At 40.2% G+C, this 17,802-nt stretch overlaps 2 protein-coding genes across 3 annotated transcripts in view; one reads left to right on the top strand and one right to left on the bottom strand.

The window, feature by feature from the left end:
* The window catches only part of ZNF397 (zinc finger protein 397), a 39,047-nt gene extending 34,051 nt beyond the window's left edge, over window positions 1-4,996 (top strand). The window contains exon 3 of one of the 2 annotated variants that reach the window (XM_028523932.2): window positions 1,642-4,996. In XM_028523932.2, the coding sequence (XP_028379733.1) occupies window positions 1,642-3,587 (1,946 nt within the window). In that variant the 3' untranslated portion in view covers window positions 3,588-4,996. The remainder of the gene's footprint in view (window positions 1-1,641) is intronic. The other variant, XM_036009156.1, reaches the window with a different exon arrangement.
* A 6,677-nt stretch (window positions 4,997-11,673) lies between these two features.
* Window positions 11,674-17,802, bottom strand: part of ZNF24 (zinc finger protein 24) — a 28,295-nt gene continuing 22,166 nt past the window's right edge. Inside the window, exon 8 of the mRNA XM_028523529.2 lies at window positions 11,674-17,145. Coding sequence (XP_028379330.2) covers window positions 16,607-17,145 — 539 coding nt within the window. The 3' untranslated portion in view covers window positions 11,674-16,606. The remainder of the gene's footprint in view (window positions 17,146-17,802) is intronic.

Here is a 17,802-nt window from a genome sequence, read left to right as displayed (position 1 = left end):
ATTACTATCTCTTCTATATATTGGTTGTGGTACTGGCTATGTATCATTCCTTGGAAGAATTAAGAAAACAGTCACTCAAATCATTTCCTAATTTATTCTCTCATGGAATCTGTCTGGAAAAGGTTGCCTTAGAAATTACAACATGCACATTTAATTTATTACAGTATATCTTAATTTAGTACTTCTAGGATAATCCAAAGACCTTGTAATATTTTCATTCTATTTACCTCCCTCCCATTGTACTATTTTTGCCATGTATTTTAATTCTACATATTTTGTAAATTCCATGAGACATAAGATATTGCATAAATCAGTCAGCACATATTTAGATTTACCCAGACTCTTACAGGCTTGGGATTTGGACTTTTGCCTTTAAAACTTGTCTGTGTCACGGTTTCAGCTCTATAAACTGTTTGCAGCTTGACAACTGTGGGCTTAACAGTGGGCTGACAATCAAGAAATTCAGTGGAGCGCCGTGACCTGTGTGGGACAGTTGGTTGGGCACTGTCCCCAAAGAGAAAGGTCACTAGTTTGTTTCCCAGTCAGGGCACGTACCTGGGAATAGGTTAAGTCCATCATCAGGATGTGTGGGAGAGGCAACCTATTGATGTTTCTCTCTCACATCAGTGTTTCTCTCCCTCCATATCTCTAAAAATAAATAAATAAAATCTTGAAATAAATACATTCAAAGGAGCTCCCTTGCTCCCTACCATCACAGGCATCTGATATTGTGGAGCATAGGAAAAGACTCTTCAAAAATTAACTCAAAGGAGATTTCTGACCCCACCTCTGCAATTTTTTCTTAATTTACACACCTCTGTAAAGAAGTTTGGCCAATGAATTTGGCTGTTTCAAAAAAGGGATTATGCATTCTCAGCCACTTCCTTGGTGATAATCAGGACAAAAGAGATGGAGGATTGTCTATAGACTTTTTTATAAAAGTAATTTAGGAATATGTGTTGACCATTCCTGGGCATGATGCTTCTTTCTTTGTCCTACTGGCAGTCTGTGACCAGCCCGGTGGTACACCCTCCCAGTGACAGCCCAGGCATTGCTGCCTCCTCCCACTCTCCCTCCACCCACCCCCCAATCTCACACTGCACACCTTACACATGTTCATAAATTGCTTACATATCAGTTCTACTTTAGTGGAACTTTCCTAATCACTATGATAGGTTTCAGTTCCCAGATATCCTGTGACAAACATATCCAGCCAAATCTGGTAAGCCACTTCTCTAAACAGTTATTGTGGCCCATTGTTTATTGATTCTTCCTAGTTTCCCTCTCAGAGGATACTTTTTTGTTTTGTAGCACTCCCATATTGTGATTTTTTTTAAAGATTTTATTTATTTTTAGAGAGGGGGAAGGGAGAGAGAAAGAGAGAAAGTGAAACATCAATGTGCGAAAGAAACATTAATCAGTTGCCTCTCACATGTGCCCAACCTGGGACCTTGCCCACATCCTAGGCATGTGCCCAGCCCTGGCAACTCTTCAGTTCACAGGCTAGCTAGTGTTCAATCCACTGAGCCACACCAGCCAGGGCTGTGATAACATTTTATAGGTAAATACTGATCTGTTTTACCTGAAAGTTTCTTACAGTTTGGAGAACACATTCCATTTGAATTTTGTGTATTGTTCTAGATGGTGAGATTAAGACCAAGCTTGGAGAGCTGGCTTCAGAGAAGGAAATTACAGAAAAAACTGAACTACTGACTGAAGAGTCTGACAACCCCAGAGACGATGTTCTCCAGGATTCTGAATGCAGAGAATTCTGTGAATTTGGGGCTCAATTAAATGAAAAGGATCAGAGCCACTTTAAAAGAAGACAACATAACTGTGGTGAATGTGGACAAAGCTTTGCTTGGAGTACAGGCCTTATTAGGCATCAAAGAACCCACTGGGAGAAACCCTATGAATGTGACAAGTGTGGAAAGGCCTTTAGTGTGAGCTCAGCCCTGGTTCTGCATCAGAGAATTCATACTGGGGAGAAACCCTATCCTTGCAATTGGTGTATTAAAAGTTTCAGTCGGAGCTCAGACCTTATTAAACATCAAAGAGTCCACACTGGTGAGAAACCGTATAAATGTGATGAATGTGGGAAAGCCTTCAGTCAGAGCTCAGACCTTATTATACATCAGAGAATCCACACAGGAGAAAGACCCTATAAGTGCAGTCACTGCAGTAAAAGTTTTAGCCAGCGCTCAGACCTAGTTAAACATCAGAGAATCCATACTGGAGAGAAGCCTTATACGTGTAACCAGTGTAACAAGCATTTCAGTCAGAGTTCTGATGTTATAAAACATCAAAGAATCCACACTGGTGAAAAACCATATAAATGCGATGTGTGTGGAAAAGCCTTCAGTCAGAGCTCAGACCTTATCCTACATCAGAGAATCCACACTGGGGAGAAACCATATCCGTGTGATCAGTGTAGCAAAAGTTTCAGTCAGAACTCAGACCTTATCAAACATCGAAGGATCCACACTGGAGAGAAACCATATAAATGTAATGAATGTGGGAAGGCTTTTAATCAGAGCTCAGTCCTTATTCTGCACCAGAGGATTCACACTGGAGAGAAACCCTATCCATGTAACCAATGTAGCAAAACCTTCAGCCGACTCTCAGATCTTATTAATCATCAGCGGATTCACACTGGAGAGAAGCCTTACCCATGCAACCAGTGCAGTAAAATGTTCAGTCGAAGATCAGATCTCGTTAAACACCAGAGGGTTCACACAGGTGAGAAACCCTATGAATGTGATGAGTGCGGGAAGACCTTTAGTCAGAGCTCCAACCTTATTCTACATCAGAGAATCCACACCGGAGAGAAGCCCTACCCGTGCAGTGACTGCACTAAAAGTTTTAGTCGTCGTTCAGACCTTATCAAACATCAGAGGATACATACTGGAGAGAAACCGTATGCATGTAATCAGTGCAATAAGAGCTTTAGTCAAAGCTCAGACCTCACCAAACATCAGAGGGTGCACTCTGGGGAAAAGCCCTATCGTTGTGGCAGTTGTGAGAAAGCCTTCAGTCAGAGTTCGGACCTTATTCTTCATCAGAGAATTCACACTGGAGAAAAACCGTACTCGTGCACACAGTGCAGCAAAAGTTTCAGCCAGAACTCAGACCGTATCAAACACCAGAGAATCCACACTGGGGAGAAGCCATACAAATGTAATGAGTGTGGGAAGGCTTTCAGTCAGTGCTCAGCTCTTATCCTACATCAGAGGGTCCACTCTGGGGAGAAACCAAACCCATGCGATCAGTGTGGCAAAAGCTTTAGTCAGCGCTCTGACCTCATTAACCATCAAAGAATGCACTCTGGTGAAAAGCCATACAAATGTGACACATGTGGGAAAGCCTTCAGCACGTGCACTGATCTCACTGAACATCAGGGAATCCTTACTGGGGAGAAACCCTGCAGGGCTCTCCAGTGCAGAAGTTTTACTCAGCTCTCTGACCTTACGGACCATGGCCAAGACAGAGGACATGTGACGAATGTGGGAAAACCTTTAGTGTATACACCAACTTTATTCAGTACGAGAGACACTACACCAGAAAGAAAATCTTATGAGTGCTATTGATTATTATGAAAAAGGTTTTAATCAATGCTCAACTCTTAGGCTACATTAAAAAAAAAAAACACCCCACAGTGGATAGAAGACATTGACTCAATTTTTATGATGAAGTTTAACTTAGAGCTCAGACATTACTGAACTTAAGAAATTCTGAGGAGGAATCTTGTGTGTTCTGGGAAAATGTTCAATGTGAATACAAATTTTAGTGAACAACAACAATGGAAAGAAATTCATATCTGCTATAATGTAAGAAAAGCTGTAGTCTTATTGAATACAATCCACAAGAAGAGAGTTTTATCATTGTAAGAAATGTGTTAACAGTATTAAGAACCTTATCAGACATTGTAAAAATCAGTCCTGTGGGGTATGCAATCAGAATTTAGAAATATAATCATATTATAATCCCAAATATTTGGTGAGCCCAAATTACCATTACATATCAGAGAAATTGTTAGGTAATGTAGGGAAAACTTAAGTACTTTCCACAATTTAATTGGCATTTGCTCTGATTTCACACGTACCTGCTGACAGGAGAGTTCTAGCTTATGCTAATGCTAGTTATCATTGAATCCATGTGTGTGAACATGCTGTGCTATTCTGGTGTACATTTATTAACTACATAAATCCAGTGCCCTACTTTCTCAAAAACAATGTTTCGCCTAGTTTTGGTTTTCCTAATGAGGAGTTTTTAACTTCCTGTGATGTTCACAGCAAATATGGATTTATTTTGCTCTCAATAATGAAACCTATAAACTTTAACAGTTTGAGATCAGTTCTTCAGTATTACCATTTAATTACAGCTTCTAAATATGTGGAACAATTAAAAAAAGAATTCTGTGTGTCAAAGTATAATGATTTCTCTACTACTCTATTTATCTTGTCATCTATAGACTGAACAAAATGATAGCTAAAGTAATACCCCCATGACTGATTTGTGTAGTATAATCTACTTTAAAATAACAAGATCTGCCCTGGCTGGTGTGGTTCAGTGGATTGAGGGCCTGCCTATGAACCAGAGGATTGCTGGTTCGATTCCCAGTCAGGGCATATGCCTGGGTTGTCGGCCAGGTCCCCAGTTGGGGGTATGTGAGAGGCAACTGATCGATGTTTCTTTCTGTTTCTCCCTCTCTCTAGAAGTAAATACAATCTTTAAAATTTGTATTTAAAAAAATAAAAAGACCTACTGATTTTTAAAGTGGCAACATTCCTCAGACTTTCTGTTTATTGATTTCTGATATACATATTGATAATAGGCTACATATAGTAAAGTTTTCTACTGAAAAAAATTCTTTTAAATAAACATTTCAAATTGCTTTTCTGGTATCAACCATTTGTTGAAATTCTGCTACTATCATTTACTTTGAATATCTCCCATAATTATCCAATTATTTCAATTCAACAGACCTTGTTAAACTACTTGTTCAAGGTATTCTTTAAGGTTTCATAGTGTACACAAAGTTTGCATACAAAACAGTTTGTATACTGTCCCAACAAAACCTGTGTGTATAGAGATAAAGACTGATGTATACAGAAAACACATAGCTCAATATAATCATAAAGGTAGACAAGAAATTTACAAGAGCTCAGAGGGGGTAGGGCTGAATTCTGACCCGAAAGAAAATGGTAAGCTTTGCGGAGCTGTCAACATTTGAGTTCTGAAGGATGAGGCAGGAGCATAAAGGCAGGGAGGGAACAGTCCAAAAAGGCACAGAAGCAAGGATGTATTAGCAATGATGTGGAGTGTGGTGCTTAGTCATTAATTCATTCAATAAATACTCAACGTCAGGCACTGTACTAAGTGCTGCAAAAGAAAAAAAAAAGTTCCTGCCCTCAGACTTAAGTGTTATGAAAGTAATGACTGGAATGTGTACTTAAGAATAGGGTGGAAATAAAACTTGAAGTAAAAGACAGTTGAATGTGACAGTAAAAAAAATAGGCACTTCTTCTTTCTGGGGTTTAGTGTCACCCATAAAACAGAAAAGTACTAGGCGTGGTGCAAGTAGACGTACTGCATTTTGCTCTCAAGATAATGGGAAGCCATTAGGGTCTGAACCAGGGAATGGCACATTCATCTCCCTGCTTTATGAAGAGGCTAAGATTAAAAGGAGGAAAGAGACAGCAGGAAGGAAAACTATTGGGAAGTCTGGAAATAAAATTGCAAGGTCCAGAAGTAAAGGAGTTTGAAGGCATTGATATGATGAGTTCAGAAGTGAGTAGGGAGAAAAGTATACAGTCAACTATTGTCTATTCTTTGGGGAATTTAAAAGGTGGAAAAAAATAGGATGATCAAATTTATATCTGACGTGTAGCCATCTCTCCCAAGAATAAATTTTCAGAGCCAACTGTTTACTACACATTTCTTTCCTGTGTCTTAAAGGTAAACTGAAATTCATGAACTTAACACATACACCCATGCTATCTTCCTCCTCATATCCCTATCCTGGCGAATTGCTCTTCTAAATATCTTGCTATCCAGACAAAAGAACACAGTGATCCTACACTCCTCACTTTCTCTAGTTTTCTAAGTCCAATTGCTCACTAGAACTTGAAAATGAATTATGAAAGTAATGCTACTCTAAAGATTCAAACAATAATGAAGTATATTGAGTGAAAAGAGAAGGGAGTATTGGGCCTCATATTTAATGCCAGTTGATTTTTCCCTAGCATTCTTCAACTGGCAAGGCCAAAGACCAAGGAATCTAGCCCGACAGCAAAGGAAGAGTAAGTGGAACTCTCAGCGAACTCACTGTGATGGGAAGTAAAAGTTGGAGCACAGAACATACCAAGTAGGAGTTGCTCTTGTAATCGCTCCACAATTCAATGTGAACATTGAAAGGCTATACTCTAGGAATAAGAAGGAAACCAGTGTGGCCCGAGTCTAAAAAAAGTCTGAAACAGTCTCAAGTCAGGTCTGACTTTCAGTAAGTTATCTGTTCCTAATCTAGCTGCCAGTTAGAAGACAAGGTGAATCCTCTCTGGAGGACACCTATCCAGAGACTGTAACTGTTCATGTATAATATTCAGTGTTGAATCAAAAATGACCAGAATAATTAGAGCCAGAGATATCAGTATGAACTCTCTTGCACACACACCGATGGACAGACACCAAAACAATTATAAAATGTGTATACATGGATTAGTATATATTTACTTAGCTGTGCTCTGAGAGGACCTAGAAGTAATGACACTCCAGTGTCAATGAGCACACCCACATGATGGTTTGTAAATAACTTTCTGCAAATAAAAAGGGACCAGAGTTCCTTTGAGAAATGGCTGATTCTAGGGCTAGGGCAAGAAAAACACAAGATGAGCCAGCAGCATCTCACAGTAAGAGCTCAAAAAACAATACAATGGAGGCATGTCAACGGAACACAGGAATCAACCTGAAAGAACTTCCAACACCAAATAAATATACATGAGTCCATACTGATGTGAATAAAGATGGAAGAAGAGACTAATCTTCCTTATGGGAGAATTACAAATAATACATAGAGATTCCCCATCCTCCAAGATGTGAAGATTAATCCCAACCCAGCACAAACTACTCTCAATCTGCACTGGCTGGGTAGCTCAGTTGGATAGAGCACTGTCCTAGTATGCCAAGGTTGTGGGTTCAATGCTTAGGGCACATACAAAAAGCACCAATGACTATAAATAAATGGAACTACAAATCAATGTTTCTCTTTCTTGTCCTGTCTCTAAAATCAATTTAAAAAAAATTTTAAAAACTATAATACTTGAAGACTTCTCAACCTCAGCACTATTCACATTTTGGGCCAGATTATCTGGCTATCTACCCAGATGTGTACATTTATATATATATGTAATACATGTGCTCTTTTTTTCAGGTATGTTTAACAGTTGCAGACACAATGCCCCTTTGACATTTCAATAGAGCAAGAAGAGGATTTTTTTTTTGCTTTTTTTTAAAGATTTTATTTATTTATTTTTAGAGAGGGAAGGGAGGGAGATAGAGAAACATCAATGTGCAGTTCCTGGGGGTCATGACCTGCAACCCAGGCATGTACCCTGACTGGGAATCGAACCTGTGACACTTTGGTTCCCACCCCAAGCTCAATCCACTGAGCTACACCAGCCAGGGCTAAGAGGATTTTGAGCAGGGAAGTTGAGTAATGTGACATATCTCTGGCTGCTGTGTTGAGAACTGAGTGGAGGGCACATAGGAAAGGAGGGCACATAGGAGGCTATCGGCCTGAGCTACTTTCCCAGCTGAGGGCAATTCTAAGAACACGTTTGGGGAGAAAGTAAAAGTTTGTTTTGGGACATGGACACGTTAGACTTGAGATGCCTAATTAGTCATTGTGGCAAGTTTAGTTTATAAGCCTCCTCCTAGTTGCAGGGCCAGGGCTTCTGGTTTATGATACCAATGAGCCCCTAAGATTGCCTGCACCACCACCTTTGAGGTTGCAGGCTGGGGAGGCTGTGGGGAAAGGGAGCAAGTGACTCCCACCTGATCTCTGACCTGCCACTCCCCCTGTGCTGTTGGTGGTGTGTTGGAGCCTGGCCTCCTAGTGGTTGTTGCTGGAGAGGCTCAGTGGTGCCACCTAGAAGTATGGAGGAGTGCCTGCTCTGTGGTGGAAGCTGACTAGAAGGGGAGGGGTGTCTGATGCCTTCTCCTTCCTCCTACTCCACCGGGAGGTGAAGATGAAGTAGTTCACACCACTTGCACTCGAAGACAGTGAGACTAAGCAAACCTACGTGCTTCTTTAGAAGCTGTAGCCAGCTCAGTAACAACTACTTGCTTTTGTTCTCTCCTCCCCTGCTTCACTTCTTGGTTACCCTCAGGGGATTTTTCCTGGGATTACATCACCCCAATACAATTTTGGCAGTAAGCTCTTATCTTAGGCTATGTTTTCTTAAGAGCCCAGTATAAAGCAGGTATCAAAATGGAGATGTCTGGTAGGCAAAAGGGTAATACAAACCTGTACTGCAGAGAAGAGGTCTAGGCTGAGACACAGATTTTGGAGTTGGAAATAGTATTTAAAGATATAGGGCCTTCTGCATGGCTAAAGAAAATATCAGCAAAATAAGAAGGGAGCCAACTTCTTGGGAAAACATATATGCCAATGATACTTCAAACAAGGGTTTGATCTCCAAAATATATAGAGAACTCAAACAACCCAATTAAAAAATGGGCAGAGGACCTGAACAGACACTTCTCCAAGGAAGACATACAGAGGGCCCAGAGCATGAAAGGATGCTCAGCATCACTAGCCATCAGAGAGATGCAAATTAAAATCACAATGAGATACCACTTCACACCTCAGAATGGCCATCATAAATCAACAAACAGTAAGTGCTGGTGAGGTTGTAGAGAAAAGAGAATCCTAGCGCACTGTTGGTGGAAATGCAGACTGGTGCAGCCACTGTGGAAAACAGTATGGAATTTCTTCAAAAAACTAAACATGGAACTGCCTTTTGACCCAGCTATACCACTGCTGGGATTATACTCTAAGTATCCTGAAACATCAATTCAAAAGAACCTGTGTATCCCTATGTTCACAGCAGCCTTATTTACAATAGCCAAGTGCTGGAAACAGCCTAAGTGCCCAACAGTAAATGAGTGGGTCACACAACTGTGGTACATTTACACAATAGAATACTACACAGCAGAAAGAAAGAACTACGCTTCATAACAGCATAGATGGAACTGGAGAGCATTATGCTAAGTGAAATAAGTCAAGCAGTGCAAGACAAATACCATAGATCTCACCTATAAGTGAAACCTAATTAACAGAACAAATGAGCAAAAAAACCCCAGAGACATGGAAGAACAAAGTGACAATGACTGTAGGGGAGGGAAAAGGAGGATAACGGGGAAAGAAGGGGAACATGTACAAAGGACCCATGGACAAGGACAATCATCAGGTGGGAATTGTTTTTGGGAAAAAAGGGTTGGACAGGGCAGAGGAGAGCAATGCAAGGGGCGGGGGGGAGAAGACAACTGGAATTGAATGATAAAAAATAAAAAAAGACATAGGGCCAGATAAGATTGCCTAGGAAGTGAAATAAGTAGAAAAGAGATTTGAACACTGAACCCTCAGACTTTCCAACATGTAAGTCCATAAAAATGAGGAAATACCAGTGTTGAGACTGAGAAGCACCCAAGAGGTAGAAAAAACCCACGTGTTGTTGTTCAAGCCAAATGAAAATGTCTATTATGCAAAATATTGCTGATGGCTCAAGCAATGTCTAGTGAATGAGTATTGGACTCGGATGATTAATAAACTTCACTAGAACTTAAAAAGAAATTTATGTATTTATTTTTAGAAAGGGGGAAGGAGGGAGAAAGTGAGAGGAAGATTGACACAATTGAGAAACACCAATCAGTTGCCTCTTGCACGTCCCCAACCAGGGACAAAACCCATAAGTTAGGCATGTGCCCTGAGCAGGAATCAAACTGGTGACCTTTTTACATTGCAGAACACCCAACCAAGCCACATGGGTCAGAGTTTGATAGAACTTTTACATGAGTTTGCATAATGTAATATCACCCCTCATTCCTGAATAATCTCTTTTTTTTTTAAAGATTTTATTTATTTATTTTTAGAGAGGGAAGGGAGGAAGGGGGGGGAGAGAGAGAGAGAGAGAGAGAGAGAGAGATTCAATGTGCGGTTGCTGGGGGTTCTGGCCTGCAACCCATGAATGTACCCTGGCTGGGAATCGAACCTGGGACACTTTAGTTCCCAGCCCGCGCTCAATCCACTGAGCTACGCCAGCCAGGGCTTTCATTCCTGAATAATCTTTATCTTCTATTTTTCTGATCAGTCTGGCTAGGTTTATCAATTTGATTCATCTTTTTATTTCTATTTTCCTACTTTTTCTAAATTGTCCTATTACTGCCTTCATAAATAAAGTACGTAAAGAAATATTTGAGACTTTAAAAAAAAAAAACAAGATAGCTGGACACTTTGTTCTATTCTCAACAACTAGTCATGTTTCTGACCTCATTGAAAGTGTAAGTCCTAGTCCCACCAATGGCTAACCAGGTCTCCCCAGACCAGGTCCTGCCCACAACCCTCACCCCACGTCTCTCTCTGGCCTCATCTACTACTTTCCTCCATGATCGTTCGGCTGGAGACACACTAGCTTCCTTGTTGGTTCTTGAACAAATGAGGCATTGTTCCCACACCCAGTTCTTCATACTTGTGTTCACATGCCTGGGACATCTTTCCTCCAGTCTCAGCTTGCTTTCCTATACCCTTCGTCTTTCACCAAACCTTTCTCAGTGAACCTTCTCTGAACAACCTATCTAAATTGCAATGGTTTTCCTCCTTGACTTCTTTTATCCCTTCTTTCCTGCTTTATTTTCTCGCTATTCACCATGACATACAATGTTTCCCCCCACCACCACCACCACACCCAGGAGCAAGAGGTGAACCCCAGATCTTGGGCTGGGGCAATTTCAAATCCACAGGGCTGAGCAGAAAATGGGGACCCTGAAGAACCATGGAAGGGAAGGAAGGGGGATGGAGGTCATGGGGAGGGACTCCAAGCATCAGATACAGGAGATGCTTGAGGGGAACGCAACAGCAGTGGCTGGGAGTCCACGGGTGCAGCACAGACTCACCAGCATAATCCCCCGTCTTGGAGTCCTAGTAATGAAGGACAGGCAGAAAAATACCTGAAGACTTGATTATGTGAAAAGCTTTTCATCCACAGACACTCCCAACACCAATGTTCAGTTTTTGTTGGTGTGTAAAGTACACATGCGTGGTGTGTGGCATAGAGCAGCGGTCCCAACCGTTTTGGCACCAGGAATGGTTTTGTGGAAGACACTTTCCCACAGGGCTGGGGGTGGGGAGTGGGATGAAGCTTCCCTCCGAGGCCAGCCACCCACTGCTCACCTCCTACTGTGTGCCCAGCTCCCAAGTGGAGGGACCCCTGGTACAAAGAGTGGTGTCACAAATGGCAGAGGTTGACAAAGGCCAAATCAGGGAAGGCCATGCTAATTTTATTAACCTATATAATGCATGAAGTATAAGTCTAGAATTTGAAATTACAAAGGTTTCTACAAATCAATAAGAAAATACAAATAACCTATATTAATCAGGACAGAAAACCAATTCAATTATCTTAAACAAGAAAGGGACTTTATTGGCTCACAAAATGTTAAAGTCCGGAGGTAGGGCAGGCTTTAGGCACAGCTGGACTAGGGCCTCCAGAAAAATGATACCAGAACTCAGTTCTCTTTTGAGTTTCTCCTCAAACTCCGCATGGTACAAATTCAGGCTTACACAAGTCCTTAGTTCGTGAGATCTCCGTAGAGCCTTCTTTCCAATCGTTTCCACAGAAGTTCTGTTGAGGGCTCTCTGTAGCCTGGCTTGAGTAACATCCCTATTCTTTCATCACTGTGGCTAGGGAGCTGCAGAACTCAGGAAGGCCAGACCTGGTCAGGTACTCACCTAAGCCACAGGGAATGGGTTCCCCACAATAAATAAGGGTTCTGTTACCAGAAGATGGGGAGAGATGCTGAACAAACGAAAACATATCCGCACGTAACCCAATAGGAAAGCGGGAAAAAGATATGAACCACCTACGGTGAAACTATAAATGGCCAATACACATGAAAATAACCTCAAACTCACCATTAATCAGGGAATGCAATTAAGAGTTCTTTTTTTTTTTCTCATCCGATAGAACTATCACGAGTAAGTAAAGCTATATGGGGAAATGAGCTTTTCCATACAGTTGGTAAAATATAAAGTTATGAAGGCCTATGGGAAGGCTAAGGTGGGTCTGTCTGAGAGCACACCTTTGATGCAACAATCCACCCTACACAACTCCATCCTAAAGAAATATTCACACACATGCACAAATATATATGAAAAAGATTTACTTTGGCAATGTAATAGCAAGAGGAAAAAAATAAGAAAACAGTCCAGTAATGGTATTTTCATAATATTGAATTCTATTCAACCATTAAAGAAATTTAAAATCCTCAGGATGTTTTTGAGACACACAAACAAAGCAAGCTGCAGAACAATACATATATGATCCTATTCATGTAAAAATAGTTTTTATGTGTTTATGTATATCCACACGGATATGTATGGAAAGGGGACTAGATGAATGTACACTAACCTGCGGACAGTGGAATGTGATTGGAAATGCTACAGAAAAGGGTCTGTTTGTCCTTATACCTGTGTGTATCATTTACATTTTGTACAATGAGCTGGTAGTCATTTATAGCCTGGTAATTAAAAAAATTAAAATGGGCAAACACTATTCACAACAGGAAATGCAAATGGCCAATAAACAAAGAAGAAATGTTCCTCCTTATTAATAATAAAAAGGAAATAAATTTTGCCTATCAGATAGGCAAAAATATTTGAGGATACAGGATTGGTGGGCATGTAGGCCAACAGGCACGTTCTTACTGTTGATGGAGTTGTAAACTACTACGATCTTTTGGGTGGCATTTCTTAAAATGCTGAATGTACACAGTAAGACCCCAAAAATTCACTTCTATTTATCCTACAGAAGTACCCACACAGGCAGCAAAATAGATGTACAAGGATGTTAACTATATCTTTATCTATAATAAAAAACTATAAAGAACCAAAATATCCAGGGGTCAGTTAAATGAATTAGAGTATATTCATGCAGTGAAACAGTATATGTAGCCATGAAAAACAAGGTCTTACCAAACTGGGAAGGAGAGGAGGCAAATCGCAGTGTGTGTATGTAAAATGGGCATTATGTACCTACCTCGTACGAGTGCTGTGAGGATTGAGTTAATCCATGCTAGAGCACTTCAAACAGTGCCTTTATAGAAACCACAAGTGTCAGCTATTAACACACTGTCAATTAAATTTGTATATGCCTAGTCCTGGAAGAATAACAAACCAAGTAATTAATATTTCTGAGTAAGACTATGAAAAGGAATGTCTTTTTTTTCACTTTACATTCTGTACTATAGAAAATTTAAACAAGCATATTTAATAGTTTTCACATTAACTATAAAAGATAAAAGCATCTGAACCATAAAAGGTAAAACCTAAAATCAAAGTTTAATGGCCACCACTCATGGCATTGTGGAAAAATATACGTCTGTGGAGTTCACAGAACTAGACTTGAATTTTAGCTCTACTTGGCCACATGCAAGTCTCACAGTCTCTGAATCCTGCTTGTCTAAGTCTACAAATCTAAGAGAGATAGGTACGGTCTCTAGTCCAATGCCTGGCATGCAGATTATTTCAATACATATAACCCTCCCTTCAACTTACATAAATTGCTAGACGTACTGCTAAATGATCAAGTGCCAACTGGGTGTTAAGTATAGGAAGCTTAAACGCCAAGAACACCAGAAAAAACTTTAGCAGTAATGAGCAAAAAGCTCAGTGGCTCCTGGGTAGGTATCAGCAGTCTGCATGCCATTAACACTGCGTGCTCATTTGCCAACCACACAGACGCCACTGCTTGACAACTGCCAGATCACCACTTCATCCGAGGCTGGGCAGCCCCCAGAACCGCTGGTTAGCTGTGTGGGTATACATAAAGGTAGAGATGAAATCATAAGTCACTGAAGAGTTACTTTAAATCAATTTGTCTACTGGGGACATAACCTAATCAGAGCCAGCCAGTACACAGATCACTTCCTTTTCCTGCGCACGATCAGCCAGTCCTTTGGATCCAGCCATTTCTCCCACAAAGCCCTGCCTTAGCCTCAGAATCCTTCCCAAACAACCCCCAGGTATCAGAGCTGGCAAGACAAACACATATCTGCCAACTCTAATACGACTTTTTCTAAGCTCTCACATTATACCAAACATCTTTGGCATTTAAGACAAATCTACCACATGGAAGCTTCTTTGTATTCAGGAAAGACATAAAATCTAAGCAAGCATGAAATTTCAGTCACTGAGAGCTTGGTCCCTTCTTACCTACTCTGATAGAAGAATCCTGTCATCCCGGCAGAATTCCAAATATGCCACCTCAAAGCCTACTTGGAAAGAAGTCGGTTATAAATAAATCATTCGATAAACTCAAGATCATTTTATCTCAGAGCAGAGGAGTCCGCACCGTTACTGGACACTGACTTGTTTCCTCTCAGCCACAGAGAAAACAGACCCCAACAGAAGTCCCTACATTTTCTTGTATAACTTAAAATACATTATATCATTACTACATATTTATACTTCAATAAATCTTAATCTATAAAGCACATTTCTTATAATTGTTATCAGAAAACCTATAAACAAGCTCCACCTGCCTCACCCCCCCACCAGCGGGCCTTGCATTTACCACGACGCTTTTGCACAGGCTCGTGCAGACTTCGCCTTCCATTTTTAAAATTCGATCCAAGCACCAGCTATAACCCAAATCTCCGGAACTGTGAAATATCTGTATTCACATGGGTCATTTTCCACACAACGATGCCCACTATAAAAACGCCTTTTCTCAGATTCTGTATTTTAACTTCTAGAGTTTTCCACTAAACAGCAGAACCACAGTACTTGGGATTCTCAGCCAAGGAGTATATAATCCTACCACTACAATGGATTCCTTTTATACATTTTTAAAAATGTGTTAAGACTTAAAATTAAAAAAATACTTCAATCAATTCTGAGAGTTAATATACTAGTTGTCAATAACCTAATTGTTTTTTTTAAAACAAAACAATCCTTTCAACTTAACATGTTAAGTACACCCTTAATGCTAGATCTCTAGATTGATTAGTTTTTTTTTTAAACGCACAAACCTCTAAACTGTGATAGAATTTTGGACTCACTACTGAAGAATGCTGGAGAGATGGCTAGCTCTCTGAGTCTTCCTTCCCCCGAAATGTGACACCCTGGTGAGAGAAGCATGGCTCTGAGAATTTCAGAGGTGACCTCCCCCAGGACTGCTCAGACGTGGGCAAGAGGCCAACTCATGAGCAACAGCTTTGTACCAATCCCCAGGAACTTACAGTGAAAGAATTACCTACCTACTCACGGCAGGGTTACAGTACCTAGCACAGTGCCTTGTCGGTAGAAAATGTTTAATAACAAATGAGTACATGGCTGCTTTGTTAGCTTGGTGTTCAACCCTTTTCTTTCACCAAAAAAATAAAGTAGCAAACTTGATACCTTGTTACCCACCTGGTCAGAGATTTTCCTGTCCTTAACAAAAATGAAGGCAAAATGATAATGAATTGGATCTTCAAGTCTTTTGTTTCCTAAAATCCCAGACAGACCATTACCCTTTTACATTTGCCCTTCAACACAGCCATTCACCGCGAATTCGCCCTAGTGTCATTTCTACCTTCCTAGTTTACGAGTATCGTTTACTCGACCCACCTTCTGATGAACCATGGGAGGATGTTACTTTCATTGGTGGGATGTCTCCACATTACAGACAGGGTGCGCCCTTTTTGAGTTTTCTTATAGGCCGATAATTGCATTTAGATAAACTCTTAATGTACTTCAATTCTTGAATCCAAGTATTTCTCTATCTTTCCCAATCTAGGTGTCCCATTCACTTTTTGATGTTTTATCACCAGCACTTCTAATTTTACCTTGAGGCTTTTAGCCACCTTTTATCTTCTATTTTCTGAAATGCATATCCAAATTGGGTACAAAAGAAACAGAAAATTTTGAAAAGATGGCTTCAGTTTTCAGACTTCATAACTGCCATGTTGACTTTTAGTGTAGAAGGGAATGTATCCTTGCAAAGAACATCGCAATGATCAACACAGAACTCATGTATTTGCCTACAAAAGAAAATTTTAAGAGGGGGACAAAGAATAGAGATTATTTGGAAAAAACAGAATATAAACATCACATGGAAGATTTAGGCATTAACACCTGAATTAAGGTTAAAATTTCAGTTTCTAGGCAGGTATGACACCATTTCTTTCAAGATGAAATGATGATGGTGGGTGACAATTTTCTACATTTCCCAGTGGATTTTCTAACATTCTTATAGGGAAACCAAACTGCTATGTATCATTCCATGTTTTTGATTTTGTCTTCATTTCTGAAGAAAAAGACCTGAGTGCTGACTTTTTTCAAAATTCCTTAAACTTTCACAACATTCAGAAGTTTTTCAGCATTGTGTCTTCGCTGATGTCTAAAAAGATTTGAGCTTTGACTATAGGATTTCCCACACTGAACGCATTCGTAAGGTTTCTCTCCAGTATGGATTCTCTGATGATTAATAAGCCCAGAATTCTGGCTAAAGGCTTTTCCACATTCGAGACATTTGTAAGGTTTTTCTCCAGTATGGACCCTCTGGTGCTGCACAAGGATGGAGCTTCTGCTGAACGCCTTCCCGCATTCAACACACCCATAGGGTTTCTCTCCACTGTGGATTCTTTGATGAAGAATAAGGGCTGAGCCCTGACTGAAGTGTTTTCCACATTCATCACATATATGTTGTTTCTTCCTAGAAGGATTTCTCTTTCTTTCAAACCTGCCCTTAGGGAAGCAGGCTTCTCCATATTTAAAAATCTGAGGAACACCTATATTGAGACTGCCAGGAACTTCATGAGATTCTACTGCTGAAGGAATCTCCTGCTTTGGAGCTAATGCTCCATTTTCAGTCCTAGCATCATCATCTGAAATAAACAGAAAATGTAAATATCACTCATTTTCTATTCTGAGATTAAGGAACCTGCAAGGAAAAAATTTTAACAACTTAAAAGTAAAATAGTTTGCATACATCTGTAACAGTACTCTGAAAAATGGTGTCACGGTTGCCTACCTCAAAAGAGAAAAAAAATGTAATGACTGATTATGAAGCTAACGAGGTAAATAATATAATGAGGGGTTAAACAGTTAAATCTGAATAAAAGTAGCAACATACATTAGTGGATTGTGGATGGAAACGAGAAAACGAAGGACAGAAAGATGGGAGATTTTAAGACTGCTGGGAAGGCAGTGACAGTGATGCAACTAGGTCTGGATGGAACTCTGAAAGAAAAATAAGGTTGGGCATTAGAAAATCATTATAATATTCTTTTGCTTTGAAAAAGAGAAATTACATCAAAATACAACGGTATAAAAAATAAGTAACCAGTCAGAAGGTGACTATTTTTGAAATAAGCAAGACAAAGCAGGTCCCAGTCAAGAGTCAAGAGACACAGGAGCTGTCCCCACAAGAAGGGGATGAAAATCAGCTGGGAGCATCCTGTCTGAATTCAGGTCATGACACTCACAAATTCAATATGCCCTTCATAAATCAAAGCTTTCCTGCAGAAAAAGCTTGCCCTATT

Source organism: Phyllostomus discolor, chromosome 9 (genome assembly GCF_004126475.2).
Source record: "Phyllostomus discolor isolate MPI-MPIP mPhyDis1 chromosome 9, mPhyDis1.pri.v3, whole genome shotgun sequence".
Classification (NCBI taxonomy): domain Eukaryota; kingdom Metazoa; phylum Chordata; class Mammalia; order Chiroptera; family Phyllostomidae; genus Phyllostomus; species Phyllostomus discolor.
This window is presented reverse-complemented; position numbering and strand designations above follow the sequence as displayed.